Genomic DNA, 22,954 nt, shown 5'->3' with positions numbered 1-22,954 from the left:
GGGAGAAAAAAGGGGAAATCTTCTCACCACCTGCCCCAAAGTGCAAGAAGCCAATGACAATGTGAAGAACTTGGGCAAAAGGCATCTCAGATATTGAACTGGGAGATGTTGGCTGTCGTTAATTTGTGTACATTTTGGAGCTTGCTTATCCATTCATTCATAGATTTATTCTGTGTGTTGAGAATCTACATACCAGAAGTAATGCTAGGTATTAGGAATTCAAGAGTGAAAGAACGCAACCACAAATTAAATAGAACAGTGGGCTCTGTATGGAAGATGTGGTAGTTCAATAACAGTTAGTAGTTTAGTCACCTCTGCCCAAGGTGAGTATGGCCCCTTCTCTGGTGGCCTCACCTCCAGTCTGGCTCCCTCCAATTACATACCCATGTAAACATCCTATATGGATGACTTTTTCACAAAACAAATGTGATTAGCTGGGCGTGGTGGCTCACACCTGTAATCCTAGCTCTCTGGGAGGCCAAGGCGGGAGGATCACTTGAGCTCAGGAGTTCAAGACCAGCCTGAGCAAGAGCGAGACCCCCATCTCTACTAAAAATAGAAAGAAATTAATTGGCCAACTAAAAATATATATAGAAAAAATTAGGCGGACATGGTGGCACACGCCTGTAGTCCCAGCTACTGGGGAGTCTGAGGCAGAAGGATCACTTCAACCCAGGAGTTTGAGGTTGCTGTGAGCTAGTCTGATGCCACAGCACTCTAGCTGGGGCAACAGAGTAAGACTCTGTCTCAAAAACCAACCAACCAACCAACCAACCAAACAAACAAACAAACAAACAAACAAACAAATGTGATCATGTCACTCCTCTCTTGTGCAACTCCTCAATGATTCTCCATTGCTTAGAAGATAAAGGGCCAATTCTCTACGACCCCAGCTCCCCACCACATGGTACCACTCGAGTTGAGTTGGGGAAACTAAAAGAGCCCTCCGTGCCCCCCCACCCAGGAGCCATAGCTGTTGGGAGAAGGCTATGTAATCAACGTGGCCGCTGAGAAACATTTTGATCTTCTAGATAAAGAAGTTAGGATGCTTATATTTTTCTCTAGTAATTGTTTTTTTTTCTCTTTCTCATTAAAAAAATCCATAACAGAAAGAAAAACAGCCAGTGTTTGAGCAGAGTTCACAAATGTACCTTTACTTTGTGGTTTTTATCATCTTTGGCTCGTTCTTCACTCTGAATCTCTTTATTGGTGTTATTATTGACAACTTCAACCAACAGCAGAAAAAGATAAGTATGCATGCTACCTTGATTTGGTCATTTCACCTCCGTTCTCCAAAGGGCTTTAATGAATCATAATTCTGGTCTAGATTGTTGTGCAAAGTAGCTTTTATGATCTGCATGAGAACAAAGTGGGTCCCTACCAGTTTCTGCCTGGAGAAGTTCTGCCTCAAAGATGAAGCCGAAAGGATATTGAAAACACCTGGGTTTTATTAAGTCATTGTTTTCACTCTCTGTCTCACCCTCTTAATCAATGGATATTGCTATAGTTGAGATTAATCCTGATAATTAAACCCTAATAGAACAAGCACTACCAGATGAGTATTTATGATATAATACTCATATTTTAATAACCTTTCAAGTGTACTTTATTATCCACTATGAAAAGAATGGGCTCTCCTTTTTCAGCAAACTTGTGTCCTGACTCCCAATGCCCAAGCCTCAGCAGACCTACCTGGAAAGAAGATTGGGGAAGAGGCTGGGGCAGGGAGGTTTTAATGCATTGTCATAAACAGATATTGATTTTGCTGACTCTAAAACCCATAGGAACTTTGTAGTAAATGTGGGACATTAAGAAGACAAAAAGAAAATGTAAATCACCCAAAGGCAACCACCAAATGATAACCACTTTAGACAATGCCTCTTATAATTTTGGTATAATCCCTTCCAGGTACTTTCCAATAAGATATATATTCCTTTTACATGGTTGGTATTATCTAAGGTTTTTAATTTTGTAGTTTATGAGCTCAGTAATTATGAACCTGTGTCATAAAATCATCTTTGCTATAAGAATTTTTAGGGCTTGAGACAGTCTGCCCTGTTGAAAATAAAAAATAAAAAAAAAAAAGAATTTTTAGGGCTGAATTATATCCCATGTTATGGATAGACTGCAGTTTATACTGATCATTCTCCCCTGTTTGTACATTTAAATTATTTCCAAATTTGCTGCTCTTCTCAAATAGTCATGAACATTCTTGAAATTCTGTGTATCTCTGATTATTTCCTCAGAATAAGTTTCCAGAATTAGAATATGTAAGGCATTAAAGACATATTGTCAAATTGCCTTGCAGAAATGCTCTGCCAGGTATCTTCTTTCTGCAGGACATGAGAATGGTCACTCTGTTCTCATCATTCTGTTTGTTATAATTTTTATTATCTTTTCTAGATTGATGGGGGAAAGTATTACCTCATCGTTTTATATTTATTTATTTGATCATTAGTGAGGCTATACACTTTTTTATAAGTCAATGGCCATAAATATTTTTCCCTAAAGAATTACCTATTTGTATCCTTTATCTATTTTTAAGACTGAGATTGTCAACTTTTTTTCATGCCTTTTTATATAGTAAGTCCAATTTGTGGCTTGCTACTTACATTTTTGTAATTACATTTTGACTTATAGACATTAATATTTTTATGGAGTCAACCTCCCAAGTTAGTTCTTTTTGGCTTCCTTTTCATGCACTTAATGAACTGAGGCATTTTTTAATCCTAAAATCAGATAACTAAATACTCACCATTTGCTTTCCTGCTTATTTTGTGGGTTTTTAATTTTTCTTTTGAACTGTTGTAATTCATCCAAAATGTACCTAGATACCAACTGGCCTTCTTAGCATCTGCTGGGAAAGTCTTTCACTGTTTTTACACAACCACACGGCTTCTCCTACTCAGAAGTATTTGATAGCAAGTCCCCTTTGTAATATGCATCCTGATTGCAATCGATACTTGCAATTTGGGTGTCAGCCCTTGTGATTTTAGATTTAAGCTTACATTAGAAATCATTGTTTTGATCAGTCCATGCATCCTTTTGTTTTGTTTTTGTTTTACTCGAGAATTTCAAATGTGCACAAGAGTATGTTAGAAAACTGAAATACTCACCATCCAGCACTACATGTATTGACTTAAGAATATCCTTGTTCTAAGCCAGCAATGCCCTTACTCAACTCTGCCACTGGATTTTTTAATGCAGCAAATCACAGATATCACATCATTTCATTCATAAATATTTCAGAACATATCTCTTTTTAAACACAAGCACAATTCCATTATCACACCTAAAATATTTAATGTGAATTCTTCAAATTCATCAAATACCTAGTCTATGTTCAAATTGTTCCAAGCCTTTAATTTTTTTTTTTTTGGAAACAGAGTCTCACTCTTGTTGCCCTGGCTAGAGTGCCGTGGCATCAGCCTAGCTCACAGCAACCTCAAACTCCTGACTTCAAGTGATCTTCCTGCCTCAGCTTCCCAAGTAACTGGGACTATAGGCATGCACCACCATGCCCGGCTAATTTTTTCTATATATTTTTAGTTGGCCAGTTAATTTCTTTCTATTTTTAGTAGAGACTGGGTCTTGCTCTTGTTCAGGCTGTTCTCGAACTCCTGAGCTCAAACGATCCACCTGCCTCAGCCTCCCAGAGTGCTAGGATTACAGGTGTGAACCACTGTCCCTGGCCCAAGCCTTTAATTTTTAAAAAAATGTTTATTAATTCTTTCATTCATTTATTTATTTCTGTTAAAGCTCTATTTGTGTGGAGTTTTTTGTTTAGTTTTCAAATCAGATTCAAATATATAAATTTTCCCATTTGACAGCTTTCTTATTCTTAGAAATGCTCAGATGTTCCAGGCTTAGGTTGTACTCTTTCCACCCTAGACCTGAAATCAGTCATTTCTCTAAAAAGTGCTGGTTTCTTTGTGGGAAGTGATGATGTTCCAAGACCACAATGTGGGATGCTCATTCTCATTATTTCTAGGCCTTCGCAGTGGACAAAGCTACTTAAATTCAAGAATACAAAAAATATGTGGAAATATGCATGCTGATAATTCAAAGTTGGGACTACAAAGTTTTCCATTTAACCTCTTCTGTGATATATCTGTATCTCCTCTTTTCCATACTGAAAAACATGGTTCTTAAGGGCACAGAGATGATAGAATTAAAAATTTCCACGATTACTCATTTTCTCTCTCTCTCTCTCTCTCTTTTTTTTTTTTTTTTTTTTTTTGAGATAGAGTCTCACTCTGTTGCCTGGGCTATAGGTGCCATGGCGTCAGCCTAGCTCACAGCAACCTCAAATTCCCGGGCTCAAGCGATCCTTCTACTTCAGCCTCCTGAGTACCTGGGACTACAGGCGTGTACCACCATGCCCAGCTAATTTTTCCATGCCCAGCTAATTTTTGCTATGTATTTTTAGTTGGCCAATTAATTTCTTTGTGTTTTTAGTAGAGACAGGGTCTCGCTCTTGCTCAGGCTGGTTTCGAACTCCTGACCTTGAGTGATCCTCCCGCCTCCACCTCCCAGAGAGCTAGGATTACAGGCGTGAGCCACCACGCCTGGCCTCATTTTCTTCATTCTACAACACACATATAGACATTACAGTCTCAGAATAATATGATTAATGTTATCATGACAAATATGATTACTAAAAGACTTATTTTTGCTCTGCATCCCAAAACAACCTGATTAACTTCTAGGTTAACTTCTAGGCCTACACATTTTTGGTCTATACTGGTGGAGTAAATCCAAACCATAAACCCTCATCAATGAAGACCTGGTGTCACAAATTATCAGGGAAGACTGGATTTTTACTCACAGTCCAGACTGAGACAGTTTCTTGGTTGTCTTCCATGTCCAACAAATAGATTCTGGGTTTTTTCTTCGTCCTTTTATTGGAAGCCCTTAAGCCCACTGCCTTTTTTTCATGCACGACTTCCCTGCAGTTATTAAAACCCAAGATTCTAGTTTACAGAGATTAGCAGATCTTAGGCCAGCTTTGGGGCTACTTTACTTAATCTTTTGTATCTCTTCATTTTGAGACTCTGGAAATTTTCCTTACTTTTGTGCAAGTTAAACTACACATTTAAAAAGAATTCTGTTCTATTTCATTTAGCATTTTTCAGATATTTTGCCCCCAAATTTCCAGAAATAAAATCCCACTTCATTTTTCTACCCTTTCTTGCTCAGTAGTGAAAACATGTACAACTCTTACTTTGTTTCCCTGAGCCTGGCTCTGGACAGATTTTATGCAATTTCACTAATAATGTTTTATGTGTTCATTATTTAGGAGACTTTCAATTGCTACTTTATGAGACATTGGTCTAAATTTTTGTTACTAGTTTCTGTTTTTGTCCATTGTGGCTTGATTTATGCAACCTGAAATATATTCAGTTTTTGTAAAGATTCTGCCAATGTTTGCAAAGAATTTGTAATCTTTATATTAGTAAAAAAGTAAAGTAGAAAAAAGTAAAAGTAAAAATATGAGTGATAAAAGTAACCTTATTTCTCCATTATTCTTCAAGTTAAAACTTGTTTCTTTTCAGCCTTTCCCTAGAGTCCAGCTTCTTTTGCTTCCCATTGCAATTTTAGGAATTGTTAATAGAAATGTAACTTTAAAATTGTTTCTAGAAATTCAGAACGTGATTCCAAAAACAAAACAAAAAAAAACCTGTTAAAGGTAATTAGCTCTCATCTTCTCCTTATACTTAGGTGGCCAAGACATTTTTATGACAGAAGAACAGAAGAAATACTATAATGCAATGAAAAAATTAGGATCCAAAAAACCTCAAAAACCCATTCCAAGGCCTCTGGTGAGAGCAACTGAATTATTCTAAATATATAGATCAGTTGAGTGATTGTGAGGAATTCAGATTTCTGTATTGCCATCCTCCCTTATTTTTTAAATTTACAGACATTATCTAAGAGCTCAACAAAAACCCAGATACACTTACGTCCTTAGGAAAATTATATATTCAAATTTAATAGTAAGAGCCTAGGCAACGACTTAAATTTATTTTTTAGTGAACATGCAGTAGGTGCTTAGTGAATACTCATTGCAACAACACAAATTTAGCAGTTTGTTTGAACTTAATTTTGACGAGTTTAAAATGTATCATTGGTATGAAGTTGAGGTCACCCACACTCATTTCCACTTTACAGTATTTATGATAAACTTTGTATATCAAGAGTTGGCAAACTTTTTCTTAAAGAGCCAGATAGCACATATTTTAGGCTTTGCTGGCCATATGGTATCTGCTGCTACTACTCAACTCAGCTGTTGTAGCACAAAAGCAGCCACAGAACAGACGAACAGACGAACATGGTTGTGTTCCAACACAACTTTATTTAGGGACACGGAAATTTGGATTTCGTGTAATTTTCACATGTCACACAATTTTATTCTTCTTTTGATTTTTTCCCCCAACATTTAAAAATGTAAAACCCATTCATGAGCTGTACAAAAACAGATGGTTGGCTGGGTTTGGGCTGCGGGCCATAGTTTGCTGACCCCGGCTCTCCTGTGAATCCTGTTGTATCAGGTACTACAGGGTGAGACAGAAGCAGCACTCAGAGTTGCTCCATGCTTGAGTCTAATTGAGGAGCTGAGATGCTGTATGCGTATATGAGGATATTACATTATAAAGTAATACAGCAGGCACAGTTGGTGGCTCTGACCAGTGAGTTTGAAAGCTTTCAAGGCAGGGAGGGTTGGCAGGGGCTGAGAAGTCAGAGAAAGCAGTATGGAAGAAGAGCTTGCAATCTCAAGCACATAGAGGATTTGGAGATTTTCATTCAAATACAAGACCCCAAATGATCAAAGATATTTCTAATTTACTGCTATTCCCAGCACTCAGAAGACAAACTGGCATAAAATATCTTCTCGGTTAATTATTTTTTGAATGAAAAAAAATATGTTTTAGAGCATAAACAGATTCCATTCCACTAAGATTAAATATTTGTATTGCACTAAAAATGTCTGTGAGTGTTAGAGCCAAGTATTTAGAATTTATCCCTTATATAGAGAGGGATTTTTGACTGTAGGGTTAATGACAAAATTGTATTTGGAGAGGTTTAATTTGCCAACAGTATATGAAACTTCAATTTAGCTAAGTTGAATCCAGCTTTTAAATACCAACCTCACTTTCTAGCACCCATTTCACTTTGAAGTTCTTATCTGAACTTGAGCCAACATAAACAGAAAAAGAGAATTTTTGTTTATGTGTACATGCTGCATAACCACTGGCTCAATACCAGTTGGTCCTACGTTTGGAATTAACTAAAAGACACAATATGTTCCCACATATTTCCCAGTGTATGTCAAGCGATTCAGCACGCAGCCAAACAGAAGTTGCAACAGCACAGATGCAGATTCTTGGCCCTTCTTCTGCACAGGGCTTTGCTGGGCTACAAGAGATGAACTGAAAGTGAGTGTGGACTACTTGACCACAGGAAAGCTGCCACCTGCACTCCTTAACTGTCTCTTACAGCATGTTTATCACATGGCTCATCTGGGCGTAGGTGCCCAGTCACGGCCCTCCCTGTGTACCTGCAATTCACCAACGAAACCTTCAATGAATGATTCTGATAACCAAGTACAATCTCACCAATTGAGGCTGCACATTTATCTTAACTTCTGTATTCCAGAGAGCAGTGTTGCATGAGACAGATCCAACGTACCTCCAGAAGTCCTTGAGTCTGAACTAAGAATTCAGATCAACAGTGGACCCATGACTTTATCTCCCCAGAGATTTTCTTTTTAAATCTCTAAAATCTAAATATTATCTTTTGACCTTTGGAAAAAATGAATAGCAATTTCATAGAGAAGGAAATTCAGCTGTTTTGGGCTGAGCATGGATGCATTTCGTTTCCAGCAATAGACCAAGGGATTTAGAATCATTTCTGATTTCTCCTGAAGCATCCCCACAGGGTGGCTGCATTACTTGGTTAAAAATTCACACTATAGTATAGGAGTCTATTCCTTCTAAAGTGATACAGAATGCTTTTTGATCATCTAACACTTTAGGTAATTTATAAACTTAATTTCCTTTATTTGTCTAAACATTAGAGATGACTATAATATCAATGCTCACCCTTCCTCACATTTCTTATTGCCCCTTATTTTATTTCCCTGGAGTGTGCCCTTAAGAGCATTTTTTCTCCAGCTCCTTCCTGACTTCCCAGATGCATTCTCATATAGGAAAAGCACTTGACTGTCAAGTGTCTTCTCCAGGCTCCTCGATACAAGCCTTAGGACTCCTGGCACATGGTTTGAAAGTGACCAATTAAAATGTGTGTCCCACCAGTGCTGTCCCTACCCTCCTTCTTCTCATTGTTCTTGGTCTCCATGAATGATGTGATTCACTCTCATGGGTTTAATAAATGTCAGTATTAAAGCAATCAAACTCCATATCTGCATTGCATCTTCTGCCCCGAGCTCCAAACCCACACTTCTACCTGCTCCTGGCCCCAGGATGCCCAACTGGCACCTTCATCTCAACATGCTCAGGACAGATCTCATCATCTTCCTTCAGTACTCCTCATCCTCTGTTCTCTGGCTGGTTAAATGGTTTTATCAACCAGAAACAGTAACCTTGGCCTTAACTTTCCCCAGCCCACTGCATTCAAACAGTATGACTGTTCTTGTTTCTACCTCCACATTAGCTCCTAAATCCATATGCTTCTGTCTTTATCTACTATCACCACCACAAGCCAACATTATCTTTTGCCTGATTACCATAGCAAATCTCTGAAAGGGGGGTCTAAAGATGTACCTAGGGGTCTATGAGCTCTTTAAGTAGAGTAGTGTATGCTACTTTGATTAGATGATAAAATATAAAACAATCCAGCGTATGCACATATAATAAAACAACCAACATATAGCCCAAGAATGCCATACAATTTTGTTGAGTTTGTGTTTAGGAACAGTTTTCCACTAAGTAAAGAACAAAGTAGTGTTTCAAAACACTTACAGTAAAGAAAATCATAGAATAATTGAGTCATTTCACTGCACATGATAGTTTAGGTGTGCAAATTTGAGTTAGAACCTGTACCAGGGCAATCAGCGTATACTCACTATGGATGAACAGTGTGGCCATCTCTATAGAAACAAACATGCAAGTTCACCATCAGTAATAATATGAAATTATTAGTTTTTCTCTTTCCATTTTTAGTAATCATTGGATCAGAATTCCATTTGTGTAGCATTATCTAAAAGTAAATGAGAATTTAAAAATTGGCATTCAAGAATTGTTTGAATATAGAGTTTTGGTTAAGTATAAAGTTCTGATTATTCTGAACTGGCAAATGGAGCCTTAGAGATGTTAATTCCATTTTGCCCAGCATACTTATGTGAGAAGGTATTCTCTGCGTTAATACTATTGAAGTGAAAATACAGTAACAGATGAAACATAGAGATCAAACTTCATCTTTTTATTATTAAATCCAACATGCACTGTTTTATTTCAGCAAAGCAACATCATCAATCACATCAAAGTTATGTTGTTACAAAGACTTTTTTATTATTATTTTTTGTTTTAAAATGGAATTAAAGCTGTAAGCCTAAGCACTTAAAACCAGTTATCTAATTAAATTTAACTGAAAATACATAAGGCAACACTGGGAATCTTATAAGAATTTCTTCCCCTTTGTAAGGAGTCCGTGCATTTTTCACAGAACTGCTTTAATTGTAAGAAAGAACAAACTGTTTTATTAAACTGCGTTTTTAATGTAGGTGATTTCATTCTTGCAACTCAAAGTGATCTATGATTTCTTCTTCTTTTTTTCTTCCTTAGAACAAATGTCAAGGTCTCGTGTTTGACCTAGTAACAAACCAGGTCTTTGACATCGTCATCATAAGTCTCATTATCCTAAACATGATTAGCATGATGGCTGAATCATATAACCAAACTCAAAAGACGAAATTCATCCTTGACCAACTCAACCTGGCCTTTGTGGTCATCTTTACAATAGAGTGTCTCATCAAAATCTTTGCTTTGAGGCAATACTACTTCACCAATGGCTGGAATTTATTTGATTGTGTGGTCGTGGTTCTTTCTATTGTTAGTAAGTAAAATCAGCAGCCAGAGGGGCTTTAAACTGAGAGCCAGAAGTAAACATGAAAGACTTACCATTTGGAAGAATGTCCAAACTACCCACAACACAGCAAACTAAGCTTATTGTGGTTTCTGAAAAAACAGGTGTACTAATGCCATTCTCTACTGGGAAGATGCTAGGAAATGGGGTGATTTCCATTCCCTTGACTGTCTACACAACAGAAATTGAGAGTTAAATAATTATGTGGATAATTTATTCGATGCAGATAGACAAAATTAAGATGACTTGGAAGTTTTTGTGGTGGTACCTGATTTATTCAGGTAATTGAGCCAAAGTTCTAGCTTTCCCGTTCAACTGTAAGCCCTAATGAGCCTTTTATAGTTTTAAGGATTTCATATTTAGTGCCCATGTTTTTCCTTTGTGCATTTGTGAACAATTTGTGTTGCCAGATCACAATTATTATGCCCCTGTGGCATTGTGACTTCACTCACCTCCTATACAAGGCCCACGGCCCACTCTAGATTAGGCTTCTGGGAGTGTACCATACAGAGGGGCAGTGCGTTTCCTTCATCCCCTACATCATGCTAACTTAAGCCACAGTGTGAACTGTGCTTGTATCAACTGCTTTGATACATTTACCAACTAGCCTCACTCTATAATGACCATATTTTTCTTAACCATAGGCTGGATTAACTATAAAGTTTACAGAAGAAGAATAAAGCAGAAAGGGGGTTATTGTCACACCCCCTTTTTATCAAACACATACATGCACACATCAGCATTGAAATTAAATTTGTCATGGCGGAACCATGGCATTGACTCTGGGTTTTTGAAGTCTGGTTTGAACGAAACCATTAGTTTCACTTTTTATAATTGCGCAAAACTGTCCAGAAGCCCTTCTCCTAGTTCAAAAAGCAATGAGGACAAGGAAAACTGATTTTACAAGTGGAAGCTTTTGTGTAGTCTCAGAAAGGATACATCAAAGAGATATGTTGGATCAAAATATTTTGGTTCCCACTGCTGCCACTGCACTACAGATGTTTCAGGGAGAAAAAAAAAAAATGCTATAGTGTGTAGTGTGTTCTGGTTTCTAAGCCATGATGAAGTCAATGTAGATAAAATTTAGCACTAGATTCTTCTGTGTGTTTGTGGTTAAATAGACCTTTGATTTTTCTCAGTCAATTCTAATCACAAGTCCTGATTAGAAGTAAAAACAGTTAGATAATGGTGGTAGGATGAGTCTGAGGCAGCCCCCTGAGAGCTCAAAGAGCCCTTCCTCTGATAAGTCAAGAGCAGTTCCTTCTTTCCACAGCCCCTTCCAGGCAGTGCCAGACATTGTGCAGTTTTGGGGTTTGTGTAAATATCTCTGACTTCTGTCCTTTGAACAGCTGCTAGACAATTGCAGTTACACATACTGTATAGCATTTTACTTTGATGGATGAGAAAATCCCACATGTTGAGCCAAATCCTACTCACCAGCATAGGCAGAATTTTATGTGCCTTTGCCAGTAGGTCTGCCACCCAAGGCCCAGCCTCAATACTTTCCCAAGCTGCTTTGGAAGCTTTCAGAGAAATACAAAATGAGTGTGACTTGAAGACCATCTCTGTCTAGGAGTTAACAATTCAGTTGAGGTATTAAAACCTACTCATCTTAAAGGGTCAGAAGAAGATAGAGGAAGTAGTCGAACACCAAATCACATGGTTCACAGAAGTACTAAGCTCAGAGAAAGGACAGATTACTGTGGGCGTGACTAGCCAAAGAAATATTTGTGGAGGTGGTAAGCCTTAAATCACAGACCTCCTCCAGTTGTTGCTAAACTTGCATTTAATAAATTTCATGTCTTACCATATTTGACTTCCCAATTAATGTATGAGTTAAAGTGCTTTGGCACAATTGGGCAGTTGGTGAAATATATCAACTAGTTTTATTTAGCCACTAGGTACTGGCAGAAGCATTTTGACTACCTGTGACCCCTAATGACCTTAGAGGACCCTTAGAACAAGAAAAATGCCATGTTTACACAGAGCAACCATGTTCCAGCCATTCTATAATATTTGGGCCAAAATGTGAGTTATTTTAAATCTGTGTGTCACTTGCCTATAGAGCAGGCAATGAGAGAACAGGTTGACATTTTAGGCCAATATTCGGCTGTTTGCACAAACCTCTGTTTGAGATGCCATTTCTGGGGTGTTCACAGCCACAGAGGAAATATCTCTCAATTTTGCCCCTTGAGCTTTTTAAGTTTGGACCTCAGGACTGAGCATAGTGGTAAATATGAAGATCCATGGGCAACCTCAGCCTAAAGATGAGCATTCCAACGCTGCCATCTGCCTCTAGCCCTACACGCGTTGTGGCTCCTTTCAGCAGATCAGTCTTCACCTGTAGCCGGGCTATATTCAAATTCCTCCAAACAAATAAGAACCTGCCCTTTGGAGTCAGAGGTTGTGTAATTTCCTCCAGCAGCTCAGGCTCAAGCTAACTTCAACAGCAGAAACTTCTCCTTGCACTGTAAATCTAAAAGACTCAAGGTGTAGTTTATCTCTTTTACATTCTATATGTTCAATAAGTGCAGAAACCTATTGTAATTTTTACTTCATAAGTGGCTTTAAGAACTCAACATAGATCATATACTTTAAGTACATGAGATAATTCACAAAATAGCCTCTTGTAAACTGCATTCCTTTCCTTGTCATCAATATTTTAGACATCCTCTCCCATATAAAGTCCCATCTAAAATTGTATGGCCTTTGGAAATTATTCTCCAAGTTCAGGTACAGATAGATATTTTCCCTGATACTGGTAAAGAAAATTCTCAGTTGTGTGCATAAATCACAAAAGTATTGATAAAAAGTTTACCCCAGTAAGATTCTGAGGTGGGAGACAGGCTGAGTCTGAAACCAATGCATCTGCTGGAAATTTACTGACCCTTCTCCTTCTCCTGAGGTACAATTATTTCTGCCTTGGAAAGCCAGGAGCACATTCCCTTCCCTCCGACGCTCTTCAGAGTCGTTCGCTTGGCTCGGATTGGCCGAATCCTGAGACTTGTTCGGGCAGCCCGAGGAATTAGGACTCTCCTCTTTGCTCTGATGATGTCTCTTCCCTCCCTATTCAACATCGGTCTTCTACTCTTTCTGGTGATGTTTATCTATGCCATTTTTGGCATGCAGTGTTTTTCCGATGTGAGGCAAGGGGCTGGAATTGATGACATATTCAACTTCGAGACTTTCGCCAGCAGCATGCTCTGCCTCTTCCAGATCACCACATCAGCAGGCTGGGATGCCCTCCTCAAGCCCATGCTGCGATCAAAAGACCCCTGTAATTCCTCCTCCCCAGACAAATGTCACCACCTCCCTGTCATAGCCACAACCTACTTTGTCAGTTACATCATTATCTCCTTTCTCATTGTTGTCAACATGTATATTGCTGTGATTTTGGAGAACTTCAATACAGCCACTGAAGAAAGTGAGGACCCTCTGGGTGAAGACGACTTTGAAATATTCTACGAAGTCTGGGAAAAGTTCGACCCAAAAGCAACACAGTTTATCAAATATTCTGCTCTGTCTGACTTTGCCGATTCCCTACCCGAGCCTTTGCGTGTGGCGAAGCCAAATAAATTTCAATTTCTAGTAATGGACCTGCCCATGGTCAGTGGAGATCGCCTCCACTGCATGGATATTCTCTTCGCCTTCACCACTAGGGTGCTTGGTGACTCCGATGGCCTGGATAGCATGAAGGCAATGATGGAGGAGAAGTTCATGGAAGCCAATCCTTTCAAGAAGTTATATGAACCCATAGTCACCACCACCAAGAGAAAGGAAGAGGAAAGAGGTGCTGCTATTATTCAAAAGGCCTTTCGAAAGTACAGGAAAATGACCAAGGGCGACTTGGAAAACGAGCTTCATTCACCACTTGAGACACTTTGCAATGGAGACTTGTCCAGCTCTGGGGTGGCCCAGGGCAAGGCCCACTATGACTGAGCCCCTCACCTTCACCCCTACCTCACAGCCACATACAGCCTTGCCTCTAGCCTCTGAGCCCCAGGGGTCTGAAGCTCAGTGTAAAAACAAGCAGTAGACTCACTAAGCAAGCCATTCCATTTGTTTTCTAGCTAATTGAGTTGATATATTTTTATTTCATTTTAAATGAGTCTTACAGAAATAGAAGATAAGGCTGCCTAACTATTAACCACTGGTACTACTTTAATAAGGAAGAAGAGACTAGAATGTGCTGCAAAGGACATGCTAATGTTAGGATCAAAACACAGTTCATATTATGTCAAAACAAAAGAGTAAGAAACAAAAAGCACATTAAAATTTTAAGTTGTGTTTTTCCATATGTTTCTAGGTACATTTGCCCAAATACCTTTGTTTAATGTTTTTCCCAGTAGTATGTGGTTTATCACATAGCTCTTCTGCATGCTAAGTAAAAAAAATTTAAAACCTGCCAATAAATGAATATCTTATTGCAAATGTTTTTTTTTTTTACACCAACATTAAATATTTGGGGTTTATTTCAAACCTAAAGGCACAATCTTGACTTGTCATTTACCACTCTATCTTTCGTAAGCTACAATCTCTGTTTTGAAAATAAACAAATAAATAAGACTTTCAGTTTGTGTTTCTCTAAGGTAGCAGACTAATACTTCCTTCTTGTTCAGTGGTTGTATAAGAACTGGTTTAAATGTGGTGCTTTGCTTGGAATTAAAGATTGGAGCCAGCTGCGTGTCTGATAAGACTTTAACAATTGGCTCTTCAGGGAAAAAGAAAGCCATGCTTTGTAGCATTTACCCATCTCTGTGGTGTGAACGCTGCCACCGTGGCTAATTTCAAGCCACCAACATGATGTTACCAGATACGGAGTTAGGAAGAGAAGCTTGTAACAAGTTCGCAAGAGCTGGTCCTAGCTGGCTCCAGCACAACCACTTGCTGGAACTCATGAGAGAGCCCTGCTTGAAATATTTGCAGTGGGTCCTTTGGATGTAGAAAACACCCTCTTAGCCATACCTGGGCCAGGTCATAGGGTGGAGGAGCTAAAAACATCCCTCTTCGCCAGTGCTCTTAGCCATTTGATGAGCCCTGCACTCAGTTCTGGCTGAAAGCTTACATGCAACGCAGCCCATAGGAAAACCCAAGGCCTATCAGAAGGGCTTGGCCCCAGGAGTAGTCCAGGACTTGCCTGCTTCCCTAAACACTGGAAACACCAAGAGGCCAAACAAGGCATTAGGCTTTCAGCCCCCAAAGAGGCTGGACTAGGGGCAAAGAGCCTACATTGTGACAATCTAGGTGCAGAGGAAAACCCCACAGATATAGCCAGGGAATCCTGTATCTCAGACAGGCAGGAAGAGCTGACGTGTCTGTCAGCAGCCTGGAGTCTGCGTTCTGAGCCTTCCACCTGCCCCTGCTGTCCAGCAGAGGGAAGGGCAGCACTGGATCCAGACTGGGCTGCAGGTGATTATTCTCAATGTGTACAAGATCTAACATGATGGTGTATTCATATCCAGAACCTGAGTTTTGTAAGTTTTGCAGGCAGCCTTGTGCTCTGGAGCATTGGGAAAAATAGTAATAATATCATTATCTAGTATTTATTTTGTGGCTGCTGCACATCAGGCACTGGCTAAACGTTTGTCATGAATAATCTCATCTGTATCTCCTAATAACTCAATAAGGAAGGTATAACCTATTTAAAAATGAGAAAACTGAGGCTCAGAGAAGCTGAGTGACCTGCACACAGTCGTGTGCCTGATAGAGCCTGAGGCTTTGTGCCATGCTAGGGAAGGGAGTGTGGGTAGTCCCACTTTCAGTTGGGCCACGGAGGCTCTCGTGCAGTACTGCGAGAGCCTCGTGGAAAGTTCTTCTTGAGGCACTGGGAATGACCTATAGCTCCCTTAAAAGACGCCTTTGATTATGAGACCTGGGTGTTTTATAGATTCCTACCAAGTTTTCTGAAAATGATGGCTGGTCATCATTCCAGTAGGGATACTTCTTGGCTAGAGATAACAAAGGAGCTGGAAGGACACGGTCTTGCCCATTCCAGACTACTATTTAGGGATGTGAACTGTTCTGCATAGAAGATTCGTACCCCTCACCCCACCCCACACACCTATCCACCCTGACATGGTTCCATTTGCCCAAGGCTGGATTTCTGGAGCCACCTCCCAGAGAGAGAACAGAATCTGCTTCAGTTTAGCAGGAGGTTGAACCATGCTTCCTTCACTAGGTGGCAGCAAATGTCCAATGCATTCTTTTCTGAGCTTGTGAGCCTGGCACTTGCAGAGCCAGAGGGCTGGGGGGAGGAGGGCCAAGGCAGGAAGTGGTGAATTTTCCAAACCCTGGACGAGGGCTAGAAAGCCCATAGAGATATTGCTCACTGTGCAAGGATCCAGGCCACCTGCAAGAGGCAGAGATGTTGGTCTGAGCTCTGTTTTCCTGAGACATACTGATCTTCCATGGTAAACAGCCCTCTGGCACATGAAGCCAGTCCCCTTGTCCTTTGAGTCTTCTTTTCTCCAGGTAAATCAGCTCCTGCACAAGTCAATCAACAGACGTATTCTCGAGGACCAATGCAATACATTTGTGTAAACTGCTTCTAATCCATGGTCCTCAACCCCAAGAGCATATATGCTTGTCGGGAGAATTAGATGAGTGCTCATGTGATGACAATATAATGCAGCATAACAAGTGCCATGGACCAGGGACATGCCTCTGCTCTGAAGATGTGAATGGAGACAAGCTCACGGGAAGGCTTCATGAGAGAGGGGCATCTGAGATGCACTTAACAGATGTGTAGGATTTGGACAGGTGCAAATGGTTTGGGAGGTGTTTGAAGTAGAGGAGGCAGCACCATGGAAGCTAGAAAGTGTGAGGAAGTCTGAGCTACCCAAGTGACTGGACATACAGTGTAGACAGTAGAGCGGCAGCAACTGAAGCTTAGAAATGGACTATCTGTGGAGAGCCTCAAATGCCAGAGTTACATTTAGATAATAGGGAGGCATTGAAGGTGTTTGAACAGGGAAGGAACATTAGCTGGACAGGGTGTGCAAAGTGGAATGGAGAAGGAGACCATTCCTGGCGGGGAAGAGGCACTGGGCCAGGAAGGAGGTGGGAGCAATGTGGTGTGACTCTAGGATGCTTGTGCCAACTGACTGGCCATGGGGCAGGAGTCTGGGGGAACCTTAGGATTTTTTGACCAGGGTGACAAAAGAGATGATAAAACAGTACAAGTTACCAAGTTAATAAGTATATGAGGAGCAAGAGTGTTTTTGTTGTTGTTTTTATTTTTGTTTATTTTCATGGCTAAGGAGAAAGAAAACCTAACAATTAATTCAATTTTAAATATTTTAAAGGTTTAAGATGCCAGGTCCAAATTATGATGCCCAGCCAGGACTAGAACCTGAGGACAGGTGTGGAGAGGAGTCTTTGGCACAAAGGTGCATCTGAAACTCTGGGAGCAGATGGTGTCGTGGGAGAGAGAGCATACCCAGACCTAGAAGGAGGCAGAGGACTTTCCCTGGGGGCTGTTGGGGTACGCTTTCAGAGAGTAAAGATGAAGAGGAGTGAGACAGTTCAGAGAAGGATGCGGGGAGGTAGGCGAAGGCAAATACCATGACACACAGTATAGGCACGGAGCAGGCTTCGCTGGAGAAATTCAGCCAACAAAATGAGGTACAAATTCCCACCTTTTCATCCCTTCCGCCAAGAAGCATGCAGGATCCAGGAATGGATCCCACCCCGCCAACTCCTCTACCTTTTCATAGGGCAAGGATGAGAGCTTGCCTTATAAATAATCAGGCTCGGGAGCCAGCTGTTCCAGGGAGCAGTCTTGGGAATGTCAGCTACTAGTCCCCAGTGCCCTTGGGGGAGTTGAAATCCTGCACAGCTCCTCCTGCTCAAGGAGGGGGAGCCCAGATAGCTTGTTGCCTGGCAACCCAGACAGAACCTCCAGGGTCATTGAATGGGCAATCTTGTCCCTTGGCACACAAGGAGTAGTGGAAGTGGCACTGAGAAAACAAGAGCTAACATTTATTGAGCACTTATCCTGGGTCAGGTAGCCACTTTACCAGCATTGCCCCTTCGCGGCGGCTCTATCGGGTAGAAACGACTTTTAACCTTCATTAGACACACGAGGAAACTGAGGCATGTAGAAAAAATAAGAGGCTTACTCAAGGCCACGTGGCCCAAAAGTGGCCCCGTCAGGATTCAAAGCCAGGCATCAACCACTACACTGCACCGCTCCAAGAGGGGACGCCGTGATTGATGTCAAAGAGAGGGAATGGGGTTTTCCTGGTAGTGTCTGTAAACCTTTCACCATCCATTTCTGGGGGAACCCTAGGGTTTTTATCCTCTGGAGATAATGCATATGTTAAAAGTTCTTTTGACAGTGTGGAAACCTGCTTTGAGGAGATGCTCTGCTCCCTCTCCAAGTTTCACATACTCAATTCTGTGTATGTATTTGCTTCCTGAATGTTTTGTTAGTTTCTATCCTTTTACGTTTCTCTCCCTCCTTCTTCAGAAAACCTCTGGTTAATTTCTCTCCTCTAAAACCAGGTGCCCAGGGGACAGTGGACTATCTCCTGCTTTTGGACAGTATACCTCTGTTAATGTAGACTGTAAGTGCTCTAGTTAGACAGGGACGGTACCGAGAGGGTATCCTAGGGTTACTAATCTAGCCTCCTTTATTCTCCCTCAATCCCCTAACTCAAGATACTATGAATGGACCTACAGGCCCAGTAAAAATAGTCTGTCTGCTGTGACAATGCAGCTGCAAGGTCCCTTACCCCCTTTCCATACTCTAAACTCTTCTATATTTTAAAATCGCTTCTGGAGCCAAATTACACTGATGGCTCATCTTCTATTGATTCACGAGCTCTGGTCAGACTCCTCGATAGATTTCCTCATAAATTAATGCTTCAAAGTGCAATACTTGAGAAAAAAAATTTCTTTGGATCCAAATGTAGGTCTCAATAAGGTTCTGAATCACCCATTTTAGCACTGAGGTTCAAAAGGAGAGGTTTCTGCTATTCCATGAGAGCTCAACAGAGCCTCAGATGGCTCACCAATCTAGCGAGACTTACCAAGCAAAGGAAATGGCCCGCCTGGAGCTGAGGGTGACAGCTCCAGGCTTGGGTGAAAATGTAGAAACTTATGGGAGACTTGAACAAAACTGTCAGCCAACTTAACCTAATTGCTATTTGTAGAATTCAACAAGAGCAAAATACACATTATTTTCAAGTACATGTAGAACTTTTACCAAGATAGGGCCATAAAATGTCTCAATAAATTTAAAAATATTTAACTCTTAAAAATACATTATCAGATCCCAATGGAATTGAGTGAGAAAACAACTTTAGTTCAAAGTACTTTCTAATTTCCCTTTTGACTTCATCTTTGAACTATGAGTTATTTAGAAGTATGTTATTTATAGTTTCCAGTTTCTAGATATCTTTCTGTTGTTGATTTCTAACTCAATTAAAAACACAACATATGAAAATGTGTGGGATACAGCTAAAACAGTATTTAGAGAGAAATTACAGCACTAAATGCTATGTTCAAAAAACGAAAGTTCCCAAATCAACGGCTTCAGCTTCCATCATAACAAACTAGAAAAAAGAAGAGTAAACTAAACCCAAAGAAAATGGAAGAACTTAAATAATAAAGATAAGAGAGAAATTAATTAAATGGAAATCAGAAAAATAATACAGAAAAATCAATGACACCAAAAGCTGGCTCTTTTGGAAGATCAATAAACGTGATAAAGTTCTAGCTAGACTGACCAGGAAAAAAAAGAAGAGACAGTAATGACCGATGTTAGGAATAAGAGCAGTGATGTTGCCACAGGTTCTATAGATAATAACAGGAAAATAAGAGGTTATCACAATTCTATTATGACAAACTCAACAATTTAGATGAAGTGGATAAGTTCCTTAAAAGATAGAAACTAATCTCACTCAAGAAGAAATAACTTTAATAGTTCTAGCTTTATTTTTAAAATTGAATTTGTAGTTAAAACATTTTTTCATGAAGAAAATTCCAGGTCAGATGGCTTCAGATGGTTACATCTGTCATATATCAAAGGAAAAAGTAATTCCATTTCTACACAAACTCTTCCAAAAAGTTGAAGAAGTGGAAATATTTTCAATTCATTCTATGAGGCCAGCAGTATCCTGATATAAAAACCAGACAAAGACATATCAAGAAAAGAAAATTACAAATGAATATCCTTCATGAACATAGATTCAAAGAACTTTTACAAAATTTAGCAAATCAAATTTGTAAATATAATTTTAAGAAGATATTACTATAAAGTGAGATTTGTCCCAGAAATACATGGTTGATCTAATGTTGAAAAGCAATCAGCATAATGCATCATATTGATGAACTAAAGAAGAAAAAACATATGATCATCTCAAAAGATGCAAAAATGTCATTTATCAAAATCTAACATCCATTCCTTAATTTAAAAATAATGGTTTTAGATTTCAGCAAATTGGGCATAAAAGGAAACTTCCTCAACCTGAAGAAAGACATAAAATAAATGAGAGCTAATTACATGCTGATGTACTTTCCCCTTAAGATCCGAAACAAGGCAAAGAAGTCTGCTTATACCACTTTTACTCAATACAGAACAGAAGATTATAGCTAGGAAAATAAAGCAAGAAAAAGTAAAAGGCAACCAGATAGATTGGGAAAGAAGTATGATTGTATATGCTGGCAAATTACATAATTGACTATGTAGAAAATCCTATGGAATGTATTAAAAAAGTGAGGTTAGGGAGGCATCAGGATACAAGATCATTATTTTAAAATGAACTATATTTCTATATATTAGCAAAGAAAAACTGCAAATTGAATTTACAGTAGCATAAAAAATGAAATACTTAGAAATAAATTTGACAACTCAGATATAAGATTTGTGTACTGAAAATTACAAAACATTGCTGAGAGAAATTTAAACAGCTATAAATAATTAAAGAATATAACACCATGGTCATGGATCAGAAGATTCGATATTGTTAAGATACCAGTTTCCCCCCAAAGCCATCCCAGTTGAAGTCTCTGCAGGTTTTTTTTGTAGAAATTAACAAGCTGATTCTAAAATTTATACAGAAATACAAAGGACCTAGAATTAGAAAAAATGGATTTGAAAAGAAGAAAAAAGTTGGAGAGGCTAACACTACCCAAGAAAATACTATTTCAAGAAATACTATACAGCTACAGTAATCGAGACAGTAAACAGACAAGTAGCTCAATGGAGCAGAAAAGAATCCTGAAAAGAAATAGACCTACATGTATATGTTCAGTTGATCTTTTTAAACATTTGTTAGTAACTTTCATTTCTTTTATTCTTTCAAAATATTATGGGAGTACAAATGTTTTTGGTTGCATGGATTGCTTTTGTAATGCTTGGGTCAGGGTTATAAGTGTGCCTATCACTCAGATAGTGTCCATTGTACCCATTAATTAGGTTTTTGTCCAATCCCTCCTCCTGCACCCTCCACTTGATTTCTGCTGAGTTTTACTTCCCTCCGTACATGTGTACTCACCAGTTAGTTCCAATTTAATAATGAGTACATATGGTGTTTGTTTTTCCATTCTTTAGATACTTCACTTAGGATAATAGTCTCTAATTCCATTCAAATTGCTGCAAAAGGCATTAATTCATCCTTCTTCATAGCTGAGTAGTATTCCAAGGTATGTATGTGTGTATATATATACATATATATATATGTATATATGTATATATATATACACATATATATGTGTGTGTGTGTATATGTGTATATATATATATACCACATTTTGTTAATCCATTCATGATTTGATGGGCACTTGGGTTGATTCCACATCTTTACAATTGTGAATTGTGCTGCAATAAACATTCATGTACAGGCGTCTTTTTAATAAAATGACTTATTTTCCTTTGGGTAAATACCTGGTAGTGGGATTGCTGGATCAAATGTTAGGTCTAATTTTAGTTCTTTGAAGAATCTCCATATTGTTTTCCACAAAAGTGATATTAATTTTCAGTACCACCAAAAGTGTATAAGCATTCCTTTCCCTCCACATCTATGACAGCATCTATTGTTTTTGAACTTTTTAATAAAAGCCATTCTAACTGGAGTAAGGTGATATCTCATTGTGGTTTTGATTTGCATTTCTCTGACGATTAGTGAAGTTCAGCATTTTTTTCATATGTTTATTGGCTATTTGTCTATCTTCTTTTGAAAAGCTACTGTTCATGGATTTTGCCCACTTTTTAATAGAGTTCTTTGATTTTTTTCCTGCTGCTTTGCTTGAATTTGTTGTAAATTCTGTTTATTAGCCCTTTATTGGATGTATTGAATGTGAATATTTTCTCCCGTTCTGTAGGTTGTCTATTTGCTCTGTTGATTATTTCCTTAACCGTGAGAAGCTTTTTAATTTAAGCAAGCCCCATTTATTTATTTTTGTTTTTGCCATGATTGCCATTGGGGTCTTCATCATAAATTCTTTGCCTAGGCCCATATCTAGAAGAGTTTTTCCAACATTTTCTTCTAGAATTCTTATGGTTTTATGCCTTACATTTAAGTCTTTTATCCATCTTGAATTAATTTTTGTCAGTGGTGATAGATATGGATCCTGTTTTATTCTTCTGCATGTGGCTGTCCAATTTTGCTGGCACTATTTATTGAATAGAGCTTCTTTTCCCCAGTGTACATTGTTATCTGCTTTTTTAAAGATCAGTTGGCAATATGTGGATGGTTTTATATCTGGGTTATCTGTTCTATTCCATTGGTCTATGTCTCTATTTTTGCACCACAACCATACTGTTTTGATTACTTTAGCCTTGTAGTGCAATTTTAAGTCTGGTAATGTGATGCATCCAGATTTGTTCTTTTTGCTTAAGATTGCT

The 22,954-nt window shown here is 39.0% G+C and overlaps 1 protein-coding gene across 1 annotated transcript in view; it reads left to right on the top strand.

The window, feature by feature from the left end:
• The window catches only part of SCN11A (sodium voltage-gated channel alpha subunit 11), a 79,135-nt gene extending 65,092 nt beyond the window's left edge, over positions 1-14,043 (top strand). Inside the window, exons 23-26 of the mRNA XM_075994292.1 lie at positions 1,110-1,251; positions 5,722-5,822; positions 9,804-10,074; positions 13,010-14,043. Of these exons, the coding sequence (XP_075850407.1) occupies positions 1,110-1,251; positions 5,722-5,822; positions 9,804-10,074; positions 13,010-14,043 (1,548 nt within the window). The remainder of the gene's footprint in view (positions 1-1,109; positions 1,252-5,721; positions 5,823-9,803; positions 10,075-13,009) is intronic.
• Positions 14,044-22,954: the final 8,911 nt, after the last annotated feature.

The sequence above is a fragment of the Microcebus murinus genome, chromosome 1 (genome assembly GCF_040939455.1).
Source record: "Microcebus murinus isolate Inina chromosome 1, M.murinus_Inina_mat1.0, whole genome shotgun sequence".
Lineage (NCBI taxonomy): Eukaryota > Metazoa > Chordata > Mammalia > Primates > Cheirogaleidae > Microcebus > Microcebus murinus.
Note: the sequence above shows the minus strand (reverse complement) of the source record. Positions and strands in the feature narration are given on the sequence as shown.